This window comes from Eretmochelys imbricata, chromosome 2 (assembly GCF_965152235.1).
Source record: "Eretmochelys imbricata isolate rEreImb1 chromosome 2, rEreImb1.hap1, whole genome shotgun sequence".
NCBI lineage: Eukaryota > Metazoa > Chordata > Testudines > Cheloniidae > Eretmochelys > Eretmochelys imbricata.
Window position 1 is genome coordinate 37188175 of NC_135573.1, and position 19232 is coordinate 37207406.

Below are 19232 nucleotides of genomic sequence, written 5' to 3' on the forward strand. Positions count from 1 at the left end.
TGATAAACTATTCATAGTAGGGAGAATTCATACTAATTAAGAAACAAAGGGACACTACTTAAGTGTCAGGAAACTCTGGAACTTTGACAGACATATTGCCCATTGTGCAATAAAAGTTTGCTATAAGATACCAGAGAGGACTAAAGCAACATTTGAATTCTTTTCTCATGAAAGACTATTTAGATTATTACAGTAAAAAAAAGACACTCTTAATTAATTGCGTTTCTCCCTTTAATCAACATGACAAAGTTTTAAATATATGGTAAATTATTAAATTACCAACTCCCTGCTTTTCCTTAGTGTCTGCGCTATACTAACTTTATTTTTTAATCTTTCCAGTTTTGTTCTGTTACACAAAAAAATTCATTCTTTTTGGTTATTACTTTATATGTACTAATATTCAGCAGCCTCATTTATCCAAGCTAATTCCTGTTTATATAGGTTTAAGTTGGCCTCTTTCATAGCTTTCTATTGTAACTACAAGTTCAGCATTTTTCGACTTACTTGGTAATAACATTACAAATTTGTTTACTAGAGATGCAAGAGGTATGACACCATTTATGTCTGCTGTTAGTGGCAGAGCGTACCCTGCTGCAATTACCATTCTGGAAACTGCACAGAAAATTGCCAAAGGTAAATGAGTTTCAAATATGTTTTATGCATACCGAGCTGTTTCCTTTTTTTAATTTTCGTTTTGGCATACATAGAAAGACAGTAAGTGAATGCATAACTAACATACATTCTTTTATGTAAAATTTCATACGTTTGGGTAAATGCTGGTGTTCAAAATTTACCCCTCCCAAAATATGGTGCCTGTGTCATGGATAATTTGCTATTTGAGAACATGTACTAATATGTGTATTAATAATAGCTATGGAGTTTTGTTAATACTACTACTTTGCTCTAACAAGGCCTTTCATTCAAGGATCTTGTTGCTTTACAAACACTAATGAATTAAGATAGTATTCTCAAAGTGCTGAATGATTAAACTTCACAGTACTCCTGTAATATAAAGGGATCACTTGATCCACTACTTAAGTTTATTCTTTCTGGTTTGGAATACAATATCTGATGCAACTGTACACATTTAGGTCCCCTTTCTGCAAAGACTTAAGCACCTGCTTAACTTCCTATCATAGTTATCTGCAGGTGTTCTTTGTAGGGAAGACCTATAGTGTGTTGGAGAAGAAGTCTTCTAAATATTATTGGGAGCATTTTGTCGTTCATATTTCTAACTCTTTTAAAATGGATTTTACTATGAAAAACTTTGTTTTAAAAGACTTACGCTTGAATTTTTCTAGCTGAGGCAACTTCTAGTGAAAAAGAGGAAGATGTGTTCATGGGAATGGTTTGCCCATCTGGCACAAACCCAGATGATTCTCCTTTATATGTTTTGTGTTGTAATGATACATGCAGCTTTACGTGGACTGGAGCAGAGCACATTAATCAGGTAAGGAAACACATTCCCATTTAACTTATTAAAAAGTGTTTAAAACTATGCATTGTCTGTACTTTAGAGTTAGTGTTACTGAACACCAGTGGCCCTATTCTTGTATAGATGAACTTCATCTATTAATTCATTTTAACAGTTTGGAGTTGTGCTATAGTCGTCTTTATCTAGTTCCACTTCTCAAAATGGAAAACATAAATCAGTAGCTGTTTTTGGTCAAAACCTTGTTGCTAGTAGAGTTCTAGGGCTGTTTCCCTGAACAGCTTGGACATAGATTTGTAAGTGAGCAGAGTATTCTATAGTCTGAAGGATTAACTAGCAGAAATGTTTCACAGTAGTTCTATTGTGTGTTAAAGGAATATTTTAAAAAGCAAGGTTTTAGAGGCATTGCAGTCTTTGATTAACCAACAAAAATGCACCTACTCAACAACTTTTAAAGTCCATTTTTACCCTAGGGCCACTACAGCCACCCTTTAAGCCTTAATGCAGCTCTAAAAATTGAGGTTGTCTTCCTTTCAGCTTGCTTTTATTCCCCCAGAACTGTCCTGTTGCTCAGTCTTGCCTTAGTTTGACATTCAGTTTTAATAGCTTCACTTTTACTGAAAGAATACCAAAAGAAAGCAATGTACAGTAAAAGCTGTTTTATCTGGCACTTCACCAACCAGAAAGCTCTATAAACTGGCATTTCTGATCTTCATTGATATTCCGGTTTATAATCTGGCAGGAGGTTTATAGTCTGGCAGAGGGGGTGTGGAGCGTGGGCTCTGGGAGGGCATTTGGGTGAAGGAGGGGACTTGGGGCAGCAGGTTGGGGCGCGGGAGCGAGTGCTGGGCCCTGGATCTGGGGGGCACTCACCTCAGGTGGCTCCCCACAAGTAGCGACCTGTCCTGGCTGCTCCTAGGTGGAGGTGCGGCAGGCGGCGCTGCATGCTGCCCCTGCCCCGAGCACTAGCTCCACAGCTCCCATTCGCTGGGAACCGTGGCAGTGGGAGCTGCGTGGGTGGCACGTGGAGCAGCCTGCCAGCCTTTGCCTAGGAGCAGCCAGGACAGATCGCCGCTTGCGAGGAGCCGCCCAAGGTGAGCCTCCGTCCCGTCTCTCACTCACTCACTCACACACACACTCACACCCCCACCCCCAGTGCTCCAACCCACTTCCCTGTGCCCCCTCCCGCACCCAAACTCTCTTCCTTAACCAGCATTTTTCACTTACTGGCATCTCCCATCCCCCTAACATGCCGGATAAAATAGCTTTTACTGTATGTAAGTACACTCTAATATACTTAATCCTGTATTATTGTAGAAGATGGAGGTGGACTGGATGAACTTTTGAGGTCTCTTCCAGCACTACATTTTTGATATTGAAGTGAATATTGATACTAGATATCCATCGTGAGGGAGAAATTATGCATATAACTTCAAGTTTATAAAATGGAGATTTTTTTCATTCTAGGATATTTTTGAATGCCGAACATGTGGCTTACTGGAATCTCTTTGTTGTTGCACAGAATGTGCAAGGGTTTGTCACAAAGGTCATGATTGCAAGTAAGTACACACTGAGTTAGACAAACTGATGTCTTAATTGGTTCCATTCACTAACTGCTTTCTCTTCTGATTAGTAGTTGTTTCAAATTCATTAGTTATTGTACAAAATACTTGCATATTAATTAACTATTAAAAATTAACGTAATATGAACCAGTCTATATCCATACATTTTTTTTTTTATATCCATAAATGTTTTTAGTCTTTCTGCTATTTGACTGGAGGCAGTGGCATACAGAGTAAATGGTTAACATATTCAACCACAACCTCCGAAGTTTGCTTATATAGGAATAAAATGTGAACCAAAGCTATGAAGTATCAAAAAAATTTAAAGTATGTTCCCCCTAACAAGTAGCCTTGAGCAAGGGATAAATGGGCTAGAAACCAAATATACATCCAAAATATTTGATTGCTACAAATTTGAAGCTACAGTCCAGGTAACTTCATTAAACCGCTTAAGCCCAGCTTCATTAATATCAAACATATATAAATTAACAAGTTATCAGCTCATACGCACAAAGATGTGCTTGTCATTTTTAAGAATCTTTGATTTTTCTTCAGTAGAAAAAAGGATTTTCAGTTTAACTTTTTGATGCTTTGGAGATTCCTTTTATTTTTAAAAAAAAAAGTAATCTGAAATGTGAAAAGCTGTGTAGTGAAACTGTCATGCTAAATTAGTAGTAGAACAGAACACCAATAAACTAAAGTTGAGTTATTTAGGCATTGTAATTTTTTTCTCTAAAATGAGTGTGTTTACTGTTTCAAAAAGTTTATAGTAGAAAATGAAATTTATTTAAAAAAGCAAAAACCCAAAAGCCGTCTTCAGTAAATATTTTAAAAATGAATTTCTGAACAGTGATGGTAAAGATTTTTATTTGTTTCAGGCTCAAGCGAACATCCCCAACAGCCTACTGTGATTGCTGGGAAAAATGCAAGTGTAAAACACTAATTGCAGGTCAGAAGTCTGCTCGTCTTGACCTACTTTACAGACTGCTTACCACTACAAATCTGGTCACAATGCCAAATAGCAGGCAAGTTTGTATTTGTAGTGACTTGGGGTGAGGGAGTAGAAGGAATAAAATATGTGACAGGTTTGTTTTTAAATATTTTTCTTACTAATGTATTCTGCATTACAGGGGGGAACATCTTCTATTATTTTTAGTACAGACAGTTGCCAGGCAAACTGTGGAACACTGCCAGTACAGACCACCTAGAATTAGGGAAGATCGTAATCGTAAAACTGCAAATCCTGAAGGTGAGCCTTTTTTCAATGAAAAGAAAAATATGTAGGTCTCTGCATTTCACTCCCTTTCTCACATACCACTCTTGCCTCGTTTTCTCTTTAGATTCTGATATGCCTGATCACGATTTAGAACCTCCACGATTTGCTCAGCTTGCTTTGGAACGTGTTTTACAAGACTGGAATGCGTTGAAATCTATGATCATGTTTGGCTCCCAGGAGAATAAAGACCCGTGTGTATTTGCAAATATTGTTTCAATTAATTTTTTTTAAACTCTTGTTTTTGAGATCTGTCAACTTATATAAATTTTTTTTTCATTTTGCTTTGTTTTTTCCAAGTCTTAGTGCAAGCAGTAGAATAGGTCATCTTTTGCCTGAAGAACAAGTTTACCTTAATCAGCAAAGTGGTACAATTCGGTTGGACTGTTTTACACATTGCCTTATTGTCAAGTGCACAGCAGATATTTTGGTAAGCACTCTTAGCCATGTTTTAAATTAATTTTGTACATCCTGCAATATCCATTAGATATTGATACGTTTAAGAGTTGGTTTTTAATTCAGTTTCAAAGGGTATGGGGTTTTCCATCCAATTCTGCTCTTATGTGATCTACTGATATGCCTTTTTTTACATTAAGGGAACGAGCACATTTTTAGATACCAGTTTTCTGTGAATCTTTAATTTAGACACTTGAAACAAAATGCATTAAGCATTTCTAGTGTGATATCTTACCACATAAATAATGCATTATAATGTTGTTTCCATAGCTTTTAGATACTTTGCTGGGTACCCTTGTAAAGGAGCTACAAAATAAATACACTCCAGGGCGTAGAGAAGAAGCTATTGCCGTTACAATGAGATTTCTGCGTTCTGTGGCAAGAGTTTTTGTTATTCTTAGTGTGGAAATGGCTTCATCCAAAAAGAAAAAGTAAGGATTGTGTTTTACTCATTAATAAATAAATAAATGTGCATGAACTGGTGTTTAGTCATTAATAAGGAAAACACTAAAATGGTCCTGTGGGGATAGTTGATCCATGAGGCTTCTGAAACTAGCCTTTTACCTCTGGAGATCTGGATTCATATGGTATTTAAGTTTCATATAAAAAGGAATGGTTTGACTCTTATTTTAGTCTCTATTTTCCCATAGCATAATTAGAGAGAGAAGGTGGGTGAGGTAATATCTTTTATTGGACCAACTTCTCTTTCAAGCTTTCACGCTACAGAGACCTGAACAAGAGCTCTGTGTAGCTCAAAAGCTAGATATTACCTCACCCACTTTGTCTCTCTAATATCCTGGGACCAACACAGCTACAACAGCATGCATAATATAGTCACACAGTTCAGCACAATTGGCAGTTTGTAGTAGTGTCTCCAGACTTAGTGTCAGGTGTCACAGGTCAAAGATGAGTGGTGTTGGTGGAACTGTGAAGTTTACATCACACATGGCTCTACACAGTGCTGCATTGGACCTGAGCTTTTATAAATTGTGTGCTGACCTCACTCTAGTTAAGATATAAAAGGAACCTTAAATTTTAATGTTGAAAGGGTTCTGTTTTTTATACAAAATGTACTGCCTTGACCAACTTTGTTCTGTCAACAGTACACTTATATGTGCTCCCTCATTTTTGAGGTATTAACAAGAAGTAGTCAAACTAGAATTAGTTGAGAATTTTTCAATAAATGCTGATAAAAGCTAAAGCAAACTTTTTGTTGGGGGAGAGAGGGAGGGAGGCAGGTAGGCTCACCCACCCCAGAATATTCAGTGGTTGGCTGCTCATCTGGGATGAGACTTAGTTTCAAGTACCTGCTCTAATGGAAATGTCTTCAAAGTGGAACTATTCCAACAGAAAAAACTGAGACCCCACACCTCAGAATAACTATTGGCGATGGTTAGGACGCTGACTTGGAATGTAGGAGACTGGCAGAGCAGGGATTTGAACCTGGGCATCTCTCATCCGATGTTAATGCCCTAATCCCTAGGTTGGCTGTTCTGGGGGAGGGGTGAGAGTCTGTTGTGTTTTTGTTTTTGTTTTTTGTGTTTGTTTTGTACTGGTGCAGAACAGGAAAAGTTAGGAAATCTCTCTGAAAACTTTGCAGGATGGGAAGACGGTTCCCCCAGTAGCTCTAATTCTAACCCTCTTTTGACCAGCATCATCGTAAATTATTGCAATTTCTGTATCTTCACTTGCTTCACTTGCAGTGTGACTGAGTGTTTTGCTTTAGTTTTGAGAATGCATTACACATATTGTCTCATATTCTGTCATTGGTTAATAATTTTTACCCATATATAGCTTATAAACACTTTTTTTCAAAAGATGACCTATTTGATTCTTCTTTCCACCATTTTTTTTCTAGCAACTTTATTCCACAACCAATTGGAAAATGTAAACGAGTATTCCAAGCACTGCTACCCTATGCTGTGGAGGAGTTGTGTAATGTAGCGGAATCCCTAATTATTCCAGTCAGGATGGGTATTGCGCGTCCTACTGCACCCTTTACTCTTGCTAGCACTAGTATAGATGCCATGCAAGGCAGTGAAGAACTATTCTCTGTGGAGCCTCTACCACCAAGACCATCATCTGATCAATCTAGCAGGTAAAGTTAACTACTTATTCTATTCATCTCGTTATGTGCTTGCTACAATATGGTTTTGTAATGTTCTTTAAAGAATCATTTGATGTATTTAGTAGCAGAATGTAGAGGCTCCATATTACAAGTAAAATGTTTCCAGAATACTTGGCCATGAGTATATAAATCACAAAAAATTGTGTGGCAGCATCCACCAGAACATCATAAAAGAATAACTCGCCTGTGTACTTTGCATCTGGACCTGTAAGGGTGTGAATACAGGATGCTTTTTACAATGCATGGGAGGCAGGAAAAAACCTAGTCAGTTGTTCTGAGGGTAATCTGGTATTGTTTTGGCTGAGTCCAGAGAAATGCAACTGCTACTGGAGACCCCCAATGAGCATGAGAGCAAATCTCTGACTGTATTGTGAACACAGAGAGATGAAGACAGTCTGATTCCAGCCCAAGTGCAGTAAGGGGTAATGATATTGAAGCTCAATCACAGGGGGAGACACTCTAGATCAAGTAACTTTAGACAGAAGATAAGCAGAAAAAATGCTGGTGTCCAGCAGTACTGGAGAAGTACTAATGGCTGGGTAAGAGCAGCACTTTGCCAGTGCCCATGGTACTTTCCTTTCTTCACTGACTAGTGCTGTCATCCCGTCCCACGTACATGAACACACTGATTAATTCCTGCTGTTTGGGTATGTTTGCAGAAAGGTGAACATGTGCTGAGTAAGTGATAATCTAACTGTTCATTTTAGTCTAATTTGAAAGTGTTTTCTTTATCTGGAAGAAAGGAAAGGAAAAGGCTGGTCCTCCTAATTTGATAGTAATTTAAATCTGAGGAAGTCCTTTTGTTCTTCCATCCTCACACTTCCACGAGATTTTTAGATTAGCTCTGTTGTGAGAAGGGAAGTGAATGACTACTACTTTGTTAAAAATATTTACAGTGTAATTTTTTCTGTTGCCATAGTTTACTTATGTTTCTATTTTGTTGTAGTTCCAGTCAGTCTCAGTCCTCCTACATTATAAGGAATCCTCAGCAGAGACGGATCAGCCAGTCACAGCCAGTTCGTGGCAGAGATGAAGAGCAAGATGATATTGTATCAGCAGATGTGGAAGAGGTTATTTTCTTAATTTTTCGCAATTTGGTACATAATGTGCATTTTGATGTTTAAATATCAGTGCATAATCAATGGCATTCAACTCTGAGCTAGAAAGTCATGAATTCAGTACTTGAGCATATACATGGTATAGAGACTGCAGTGGCCTCCAGGAATGCTGCAAGTAAGGTCTGCTGTACACTGGAAAAAAGTGTGGTGAAGGTCTGCGTTACAAGACAGTAGTGCCTGACATGATTAGAACATGGTTCAGTCTTGCTACGGAAATGGGGTTGGACTGAATGGTGGTGTAGACACGTTCTTAAACGTTTGAATTTTGCAAAACTAGAACATGATTCAGAACACTGTTAAAGTAACACTCAGTCCTTTACATGCTGCATGTTTCAAGTGTGTTAGGTGATATTTTGTTGTAACAATCTGTTAACATATGTAGATTTCAGAGCATAGGTCCACCAAGAGGAGATGTCCTTTAGATAAGATCCTTTGTAGTTTTCTAGGTGGATGATTAAAAAAAAAAAACAAAAAAAAAAACTACAAACTCAGAAAGGATTAGTTAATCCTGGTGTTTGTGGCCAACATTTCCCTTTCAATATTAGATTCTGATGTCCAAGGCAACTTTTATTTTTGGATGTCTTGTCTGTTCCATAATATTCCATTTGTGAACTGTCAAATGAGCTGCCACACAAACCAGTGCAAATAAATGCCTTCCTCCTCCTCACCTCTACCAGAATTGTATGCCCATTTTATACTAGTATTGCTGCAGGAAACAGAATTGTCACTTTGCAGTATGATTCACAGAACAAAATTCAGGAAAAAGCAGACAGCTTGTACTTGAATAGAATGAAGATAAATATACATGTTACAGCATAAAAATAAAAAGCATTTTCCAGGTTGAAGTGGTTGAGGGAGTAGCTGGAGAAGAAGACCACCATGATGAACAAGAAGAACATGGAGAAGAAAATGCTGAAGCAGAAGGACAACATGATGAGCATGATGAAGATGGTATACACTTTTCATTCATAATGCAAAAGGAGCTTCTCTCCTTCCTCTTCCTCCCTCTCCCACCCCTTTAAAAGACAAGATTCTGGACAAACTAGTTAACAATAGTACAGTTAACAATAATACAGCATAAAGAAAGTAATAAATTGAAATTTGAATACATCAGAGCCAGGAAGCCTGTGAAAGAATAGATGAGTTTGCTGAACTACCAAGGAATAAAGGGAGCAATTAAGGAGGCTAAGGATTGCAAAGAAGCTAACGGCTTCTTAGCAATGGTCTTCACCACAGAGAATTTTGAGGCAATACAGACTTCATAGTTTCACTTTTCAGCTAATAAATGGGACACTAACAGATTGAGGTTTCAAAGTGATGGAACAAATTGACAGCTAAAGACTAACAAATTGCTCTAGGCCCTGATGATGATGATCCAAGAGTTCTGAAGGAACTTAAGGTCAACTTACAGCAGTGTCTATACCATGCTATGTTGACTAGAGATGCTCTCCCACCAACTTACATTCCGCCTCTCAGGGAGGTGGAGTACAGATGTCAATGGGAGAGCACTCTGCCATCGACTTAGCTTGTCTTCACCAAACCTGCTAAATCGACACCACTGCATAGATCGCAGCACTGCCGATTTAGCAGGAAGCATAGACAAGCCTTATTAAACAGCAAAACCAATTCTTTTTAGCCTATCGGCAAAATAGTAGAAAAAAAAAAACCTGATGTATATAATTTATTTGAAATTTCAAAAAGCATTTAAACAAAGTCCCTCACAAGAGTTACGGGCTAGAAACGGGCATAGATTAAAAAATGAGTCAAAATAGTCAGTATTAAATATGAGAAAAGATCAGGTGGGGTTTTCCAAGGATTCATAAAAGGACTGGTTTTTATTCAGTACAAATATTAATGATGTAATAAGTGGAGTGAATAGAGAGAAGGCAAACATTTTAGATGAGTTATTTAGATTCTTCAAGACTAGAGAAGATAGGACGACTGGGGAGACATCATAAAGAGAGGCAAATGGATAGCATGATGTCAAACAAAATACAGTATTGCCAAATGCTAAGTAATACAGGTTGAAAAGAATAATTTGAACTGCTAATGTACGTTTATATCAGATAGAAAAATAAGACGGATATAAATCTTTTATGTTCGAGGCCTTAAGACCAGCACAAACTGTGTTAGGTTAGGAAAGATTTCTTCCTAATTGTCTGTTATGGGAACTGTTGTACTTTTGTCTGAATTGTCTGGTATCAGCCATTGTCAGAGACAGTATGCCAGCCTAGATGGATCAAACGTATGATGAAATATGGCATTTTCTATGTTTCTAAAGGATTGCCCTGGATTTTCCTTTTGAACCATTTTATTTGCAGGTAATCCTGATTATCCGGATTTGGGTTTGTCCAAAACTGAAATGTGACTAGAAACGATCAAACTCAAGGCTTCAGCTGCTTCCAAGATACTCCGTTTATATGTACATTTTATTTCTTGAAACAGAACATGATCCTGTAGTTAAAGACTATGTAGTACATATGCACAGGCAGAATTAATAAGGCTGGAAGTGCCACTTTAAATGTAGAATCTTGTGGCTTGAGTTCTTAATTCTCAAAACTTAGAAGAAATAAAAGTGTAGAAGTGAGATGGCTTTAAGATGGTTAGTGCTCTGTTATAAGCATGAGGTGTTGTAAATATGCAGGACTACACAAATTCCTTTTATATTAAATTATTTTCCTGTAAGCATTAGATGTTAATATTGTATTTTTTAATTTTTGCAGGCAGTGACATGGAGCTGGATCTACTAGCAGCAGCTGAAACAGAAAGTGACAGTGAGAGTAACCACAGCAACCAGGATAATGCCAGTGGGCGTAGAAGTGTTGTCACTGCAGCTACTGCGGGATCAGAAGCAGGTACACCATTTCATCCTCTCTTGCATTGGTCTTCATTTAAACTTGGAAGCCAGGATTTAGGCATATGTGATAAAGGAAAGTATCTAACTGATTAAATACAGGTTGGGAGAGACTTTACTTGTCGGCTTCTGGTACAAAATCTTTGAAGGGTCACATCCTGCCTAGTGCCAAAGGCAGTAAAGGGCAGGGGAAATGTGGGGAAATAGTTAGTTCTACCCCCAATTTGTAGGGGAGTCCCTTAGCACTTAAATTAGACTTTTCCTCCTGTAATCTTGTCTCTGAAGCTTCCTTCTCCTCTGTTTTTCTCACTTAATGTCTTATGTTTGTCTACAGTGAGACAGCAGTGTGCAGCCTTCTTAAGAGAAATGGGCTCTTGTAGTATGGCTTTCTGCCTATATTCTGTTGCTGTGCAGCTATTAGCATCAGTGTGAAAATACCTAGGAGTGTTGTAAAAGTCAGCTTTAAATGTTTTAATGTTTCTTTTCCCTATGTAACTTGAACACTACTTTTAAGTATTTTTGAGAGCAACTGTTCTGCCTTCTTGTTTGGGAGCTGGATCCTTCTAAATCCGAGTTGAAGTCATCTGAAGGTCAAACTCCTACATTGACTTTCTGCTCTATTACCTGTTAGTGAAAAGGACTGGGGTTTTAAATAAAATGTTCCTGAATCATTTAACTGTCTTTCAGAACATAAGTAAAACTAATTTGATTGCCTTTCCATAAAACTGTCATGGAAAGTTAGCAATAGTATTTTAAGGACAATTTCGTAGAATGCATTTCTGGATATTCTGTAAGCATGGTACTTGAATGTTACAAGTGTAGTTCTTTTTCAGGAAGAAGTTTTCAAACACTTATTATATACGTACAATAGTCTGACTGTGTGCATCACTGCTTATAAGTAAATTACAGTAAACATTGTTTTCCTACATAGGTGCTAGCAGTGTTCCAGCATTTTTTTCTGAGGATGATTCTCAGTCAAATGACTCCAGTGATTCAGACAGCAGCAGTAGCCAGAGTGATGACATAGAGCAGGAGACGTTCATGCTTGATGAGCCTCTAGAGCGAACCACAAATAGCTCTCATGCCAATGGTGCTGCCCAAGCTCCCCGTTCAATGCAGTGGGCTGTACGCAACACCCAGAATCAGAGAACAACTAGCACGGCTCCATCAAGTACATCTGCCCCAGCAGGCAAGTCTCAGCAAAGGGAATGCATGTACATCATTTATAAATGGTTTTGGTTTTGCCGTTTAGTAAGACTTGTCTATGTTTCCTGCTAAATCGACAGTGCTGTGATCTATGCACTGATGTCGATTTAACAGGTTTGGTGAAGACAAGCTAAGTCGGTGGCAGAGCGCTCTCCCATTGACGTCTGTACTCCACCTCCCCGAGAGGCAGAATGTAAGTTGGCAGGAGAGCTTCTCCAGTCAACATAGCATGGTATAGACATTGCTGTAAGTTGACCCTAAGTTATGTGGACTTCAGTTACGTAACTTACATAATTGAAATAGCGTAACATAGGTCAGCTTCCAGCATTAGTGTAGACTAGCCCATAGGATTAAGTGTTAAGTATGTTTTCTTAACCACATATCTTTTTGGTGTAGCTTAAGAGGAACATGTACAGTCTTAAAGTGCTTTGCCTCTTTAAGCTTTAGTTAAGAAATTAGTAAAATACAGTATTTACTCCTGCTCCAAGAAGATATTAGTATTAAGTTTTATTAGTTAGAGCTGCAGGGCCAGTACAGGTACATTATTCATGTTTAATCACTTACAAGTTTAGTTTATTTTAATAACTTTTTCTGTTGTCAAACACAAGAATTAGTAAAGGGTATATAAAATCATTAATGGTGTCATACTTTCTCTTATCTTCAGCAAGTTCAGCAGGTTTGATTTATATTGATCCATCAAACTTACGTCGAAGTGGCACCATCAGCACAAGTGCTGCAGCAGCAGCAGCAGCTTTAGAAGCTAGCAATGCAAGCAGCTATTTAACATCTGCAAGCAGCTTAGCGAGGGCATACAGTATTGTGATCCGACAGATATCTGATTTGATGGGTTTGATTCCCAAATACAATCATCTGGTATACTCCCAGATCCCCGCTGCAGTGAAACTGACTTATCAGGATGCAGTAAACTTGCAGGTATGGTGCAACTAGAACATTCTCGACATTAATGCTGGTTTCAGTGCTAACATTTTTTAAAAATAAAATACTTGTATTTGCATTCCAGTTAATTGCTGTAGAACTTTAAATGTTTTTAACACGTTGAATTATCCATATTTCACACAGAGTAATCTAATCTCTCTGTAAAACCATTTAGTGTAAAATTTTCAGATCTTAGAGTTGAAATTGTGCACACAAACTTTGCATTATTGCTTCTTGGCATTTTTGTAGCTCCTTCTGTCCATGTTTGAATGCTTTGAAATAATGTATTATGGCTTGCAAAACTCATCTCTGGGCATACTTTGTGTACACCAGCACAGTAGTTCCCCTTCCCTGACCCCAAACAAAACACCTTGCAGTAAAATCATTCTCAACAAACTCAGTCAACCTATGCAGGAACAAACCCACGATAAACATATGTAGAAACAAGAGTTTTTTTCCACTCCCCTCTTCAGGGAGAACACTCCAGGTCACCAACTCAAGAGTCAATAGCAGCATTGTGTTCCCAGTTCCTTTAGCCTCTGTGCTGGGGCCCCAGTCTCCAGGCAAGTCTCCTGACTCTTGCCTCGGCCCCCAGGTCAGGTGACCTGTAAGAGAACTCCCCACAGTGTTCCATTCCCCAGGCCTCCCTGCTTGTGAGTCCTGCCCCTGTTCAGGGAACATCTCTTCAGGACCAACCCCTTATCATCCCTCAGCCATCCACTTAGGTCTTCACTCTGAGAGATCCATTCAGTGTTCTACTCCTCAGGTCTCCCTGATGTTGCAGGTTTAATTTAGGCCCTGGAGTGCTGCACATCAATTTTTGGTGGTACTCACAGAAGAAGTGAGCTATAAGGAAGAATTTGAAAGGGTAAAAGGATGACAGCTGGCACGTGGGGAGAAAGGGAGGTCAAAGTCTAAGAGGCACCATGGAAGAAGACTTGAATGTTTGGAAAATAAACATGGGGCTTTCAGGAGGAAGGCTTGAGGAACATAGGCAGTGGGAATAGGGAGCGGTAATTTGGAGATGAAGATGAGGAACTTGAACTTCATACAAAGGTGAGAGGAAGTCACAGAGAGGAGTGACACTGTATAAGCAGCTGGAGAGTAAGATGATTTTTAGCTATGCTATTTTCTTTAGGGCACAGTGCAGTGCGGTGGGATTTGGAGACTACCGAGATGAGCGTGCTTCAGAAATTGAGGCAAAAGATGCTCAGGGTGTGGAAAGAAGTTTCTGTAGTGGGACACGAGAGGAGAAAGCTGACTGTCTTAGTTGTGGAGGAGAAACAATGCGTGGGTACTTTGGTGATTGGTGTCATTATAAATGGATCGGAAGAAAAGAGAGGACCTGATAACAGCTTGTGGGGGGTGGAGGCCAGAGAGGAATTGAATATTACACTAATATGATGAAACTCAGTAGAATGGTGAAGTTGTTTACAGTGAACTGAGATATTTGGGGAAGGTTACAGTTTTGAATATTGAGTTTGAAATGGTGGTGGGCCATTCAAGTGATGTAGAAATGACGTAGTCAGGCAGTGAGTATATAGACCAGACTTGAGGAGTTTTTGAGTTGAGCTGTTGTTTGGATACACAAATAGGGTCAAGGGGAGGATCCTATTAGCATAACAGATACAATAACATGTTTGAAGTCTGCAGGGAGGGAGAGAGCTTGAAGAAGAGGGGGGCAGTGAGTAAGAGAATGAGACATTAGGTGAGGTGGGGTCAAGGGAACAGATTGAGGGGTTAGAAAATGACAGCACAGAGTTGTAGGATAGAGTCAAGGACTCAAGTGCACAGTGGTAAAGTGGAGTTGAAGATAAAGATTGTGGAGTCAATGGAAGAGAGGGAGACTGGAGGGGGAAGATAATTCTTACGAAGCAACAGAAATATCAGAGTTTGGATGGAACACTGAAAATATGCATCTGGGAGGTGGGTTGTGTGTGATCAGCGTCAAATGACACAAGATGGGGCTCTCCAAGATTGAGGTCAGAATGTTTGGCGAAGATTACCTTGAGAGATTCTGAGGTGGTGAATAAGGAGGTGTTGCATGGTTGGAGCTCCAGGCTTCTTTAGAGTAGTGATGTTTATGGGAAGCAGCTAACAGCAGAGTGGATCTTTCTGTTGGCTTTCAGGAATGGGAGGCCTCGTGAGGAGAAATGGCAGATGATAGAGAGATTTAAGTATTTACATTAAATCCGAGTGATTTAGAGATGTCTTGTCAATACCTCAGACTTTTAATTGCCTTTCTTTCTGTTTTTGCTTGTGATGCTGCTAACTCATTATGTCTCATCTTTGTTCAGAACTATGTAGAGGAAAAGCTTATTCCCACTTGGAATTGGATGGTTAGCATCATGGACTCCACTGAAGCTCAACTGCGTTATGGTTCTGCACTAGCATCTGCTGGTGACCCTGGACATCCAAACCATCCCCTGCATGCTTCTCAGAACTCAACGAGAAGGGAGAGGATGACGGCACGTGAGGAGGCTAGTTTAAGAACACTTGAGGGTAGAAGGTGTGAAATTTCATTTCATGTTTCAATTATATGCATTTATTCATTTTATAGTTTAACCTCTTTACTCACTGTGACATTTTGGGAACCTGGACCTCAAGCATAAATGTGTAACTATTTTTATAATGTAACAGGAGGCTTCCTTAATTACTATTACTATCTTCAATATGAATATATATTTTGGTAAATGAGATGCTTTCCTTGCTGATAACTAGACTGATTTTTGTCATAACCCTAAAATTCATACTCTTTCTTAAATATGAGTCACAAATGTAATCATTTGGCTATTTATACATATTAAACTTAAGGTTTTATGTTTTAATTATTGTACTTCATTTCCCAATACTGGTAGAATTGCCATATCTTTGAATTACAGGTATTAGAGGATATACATTCATATACTTTACATAACTAATATATGAATTTCTAAGGCACCTTACCACTGTACTATCTAAGCACCATTTATATATCATTTTTTTCCCTAACAGGCGTGCTACTTTGCTCAGTGCCCGTCAAGGAATGATGTCGGCACGTGGAGACTTTCTAAACTATGCTCTCTCTCTGATGCGTTCTCACAATGATGAGCACTCAGATGTTCTTCCTGTTCTGGATGTCTGCTCACTGAAGCACGTAGCATATGTTTTTCAGGCCCTTATTTATTGGATTAAAGCAATGAACCAACAGACAACATTGGACACTCCTCAGCTGGAACGGAAAAGGTATTTAAGCCAACTCTAGCAAAAACAAATCCTTACTAGAGTGGCAGAAATCTAATGTGCCGTGAGCCTGAAAATTCAAAAGATTTGTTCTTCTGTGGTAGGTAGCAATGTTTGGCAATCATCGTGCTCACCACTGCACCGTGTCACTGAAGCAAATATTCAAAACCTTGAAGCATCCTTAAAGCACCCTTATAAAGTTGGCTTGAAAACTTACCAGCCCACACATGCAGTCTACTCCACATTTTTCTCATGATGGTGGTGATGAAAAAATATTTTACTTTCAAAAATAATACGCTGGTCAAATAGCACTTTTCCAAGCTGCTTTAATATTCTGCTAGCTTTAATTGTGTTAAGAGATACTGAATAATCTACCTGAACTTTAAGAATGGTTTGTGGCATGTAATAGATCCATGTGACACTGACACAATTTGCATAGCAGTTAATTCCATTTGGTTTAGGCACCTAAAGCTCCTCAGACATAAGGCACATCAGAAAAGGACAAGATAGTACAAGGTATTGATACAAAAAGGTTTGTAGGAACTGGAGCAAAAACCAGCCAATATAAGCATATGGCTAGTAGGAAATGTTGGTAGTAGGAAATGCTGTAATTAAATTAGAGATCTCTGCCTTCCAGGTGCCTGTCTGGCTTTCTTTAGTGGCTGTTCAGTCTCTTTGCTTGACAAAAGAATAGTAATTAGACAGACATGTTGGCGTTTGATAATAGTTAAATACTTTCCAAAGGTGTGTGTTCTCTATTGACCTCTCCCTACTTGGGTCATGTGGCTTCCAGTGTGGAATAAAGAGTTGGCTTTCAAATCGAATAGTGGGGTGGGGGGTTAAAGAAATCTCCCATTTAAAGGCGCAATTCATCATCCTAGAGGGAGTATAAATGACAACCTTCACCCATCAATTCCCTTGCCCTTTTGAGTTTTGTGGCGCTGACGCTTGCTTATGGTTGCCAGATATATGGAGATACAACAAAAATCTGTGTCCTTGTAGTGTACCATTCTGCTCTTAGTTTTCATTATAGCACTTCTTCCAAGTCTCTCATCTGGTACAATCTAATGAACTCTCAGTTCTCCATCAAATTTAAAAAAGAGGGTAGACACTATAACATTTCACACTTCCCCCATTTTAGCTCCACTTCTTTGGCATACTGCATACTGAAATTTATTTGGAAAGTTATTGGTAAGATGACTGTCGATTAACAAGAATAAGTTAACTATTTGCCACTGATTGACATACTTTTAAAGTTGCATGCTAAAAGAGTACATTTTGAGTACATTTTTAACTGTGTCCTATAGATGCAATTTTTTAATACTACAATGTCCCAGAGAAAGGATTTATAGAGCTTACCTTTCTCCAAAAGGTATCTGACCTGTCATAATTCTGACAGTGTTATCCACTGTACAACCCTTCTGTAACCTAACTCAAGTGATAATTCCTTTTCTCTTTATTTGAAACCATTGAATCTCTCCTCTTTCTCCCAGCTCCCCCCAAGCTGAATTTTTGAAACTACAGCTCAGTTCAGGTATTAATCAGAAGGAGTGCATCAGTGGAGGGTGGGACAGGGGGTGTTGAAAAGTAGTCAAGAAATACTTTCAAACTTTGTGAGTCAACTCCCAGTGTAACACAGTGGAGGCCAGTTAGGCTGATGTTAGGAGGGCACCTTCTTCAGAGAACTAAACGTATGGTAGGCTAACCACCCTTTAATTATTCTGTCACTTTTATTGCATGATATTAGTGTTATATTTTCAAAATGATTTCTTGAAGAGGACTAACTGATTATTCTCTTACAGGACTCGGGAGCTCTTGGAACTGGGTCTTGACAACGAAGATTCAGAACATGAAAATGATGATGACACAAATCAAAGTTAGTATGAGAGAATTTCTGCCATATACCAAGATGGGACATCCTCTATACTTTTCCCCCTTTGGCTAAATAGTGGAGCCCTGCAAATCTGTGACTATCCGCTTTATGTTCACGGATATCTGCGTATGTGGCTATCCGCAGACCATTTTTGCGGATTGCATGCAGGTACAAATTTTGTATCTGCGCAGGGCTCTACTTAATAAAGCTTTAACTACACTTTTTTTCTGGGTGGGAATTTTGCTACTCCAATATACTATGTAAATGGCGTGAAGGAACACAAATTTGGAGTAAAGCTCTTTGTTTTTAGTAATGATCCACTTACAGGTATCACTTTACAAAATTTCTTTTCCCTTTCTTTTATCCTTTGTCCTCCATCTTCTCCCTTTGTCTGTCTTCTAGGTGTGTGTGTGTCTCTCTCTCTCTTCCTAGTTGATGCTCCCCTTACAGTAGAGAGAGATGATTGCAGTAATGTTTTTACAATGGCAACAAAGGTTTGAACTTGATCAGGACTCATTCCAAGTTGGTACAAACTGTTGCTAGCACAACTGGGAAAGTATCATTGTTCAAGAGCACAGAATCCATAAACTGAGTGATTGTTTTGATTATTTTCCCAAGTGAATGAGAGTGGGGAGAGAATGTGGAGGCTTGTTGTTCTGCACCCAATTTAAAATACCAGTGCTCAGATACTGTGTGGTGCCATTTAAATACAAGTTAGATATTGCGTGGTTCAACTGACATGACTCCAGACTGGGGAGATAGGAGATCTGGGATGTATTTCCAGCCCTGCAACTGACTTGTGACCATAGGGGAAGTTGCTTCACTTTTCTCTGCCTGTTGTATTCAGTTTGTAAAAAGATCAGCAAGTCTGATATGCTAAGCTTCTTTATGGTGATCCCAACCTGTGTGTGAGACTTTCAAGTGATGGAATTTAAGAGTCTTTGATGGATGTACTCAAGTGAAAGTTCAAGATGTTTTTCTTGGCTTTTGTTTTTTATAAAAATCACAATTTGGGGGTATAATCTACTTCTGTAAATTGAACTCTACTGACATCAGTAGAACTTCTTCATCAAAATCGGAATATGGCCCTCAACGAGTTTTGGGTTCTGTTTCCACTGCAGGAGTTGACATATGCACCAAAGAACATTTTGGGGAATGCGGAAGAATGCAC

The 19232-nt window shown here is 38.8% G+C and overlaps 1 protein-coding gene across 1 annotated transcript in view; it reads left to right on the top strand.

The window, feature by feature from the left end:
* Positions 1-19232, top strand: part of UBR5 (ubiquitin protein ligase E3 component n-recognin 5) — a 142136-nt gene that overhangs the window by 98389 nt on the left and 24515 nt on the right. Inside the window, exons 26-42 of the mRNA XM_077809900.1 lie at positions 536-633; positions 1302-1450; positions 2900-2991; positions 3874-4020; positions 4126-4244; positions 4336-4462; positions 4569-4698; positions 4995-5155; positions 6583-6822; positions 7799-7922; positions 8810-8921; positions 10694-10825; positions 11756-12013; positions 12695-12963; positions 15264-15475; positions 15961-16191; positions 17991-18064. Of these exons, the coding sequence (XP_077666026.1) occupies positions 536-633; positions 1302-1450; positions 2900-2991; positions 3874-4020; positions 4126-4244; positions 4336-4462; positions 4569-4698; positions 4995-5155; positions 6583-6822; positions 7799-7922; positions 8810-8921; positions 10694-10825; positions 11756-12013; positions 12695-12963; positions 15264-15475; positions 15961-16191; positions 17991-18064 (2675 nt within the window). The remainder of the gene's footprint in view (positions 1-535; positions 634-1301; positions 1451-2899; positions 2992-3873; positions 4021-4125; positions 4245-4335; positions 4463-4568; positions 4699-4994; positions 5156-6582; positions 6823-7798; positions 7923-8809; positions 8922-10693; positions 10826-11755; positions 12014-12694; positions 12964-15263; positions 15476-15960; positions 16192-17990; positions 18065-19232) is intronic.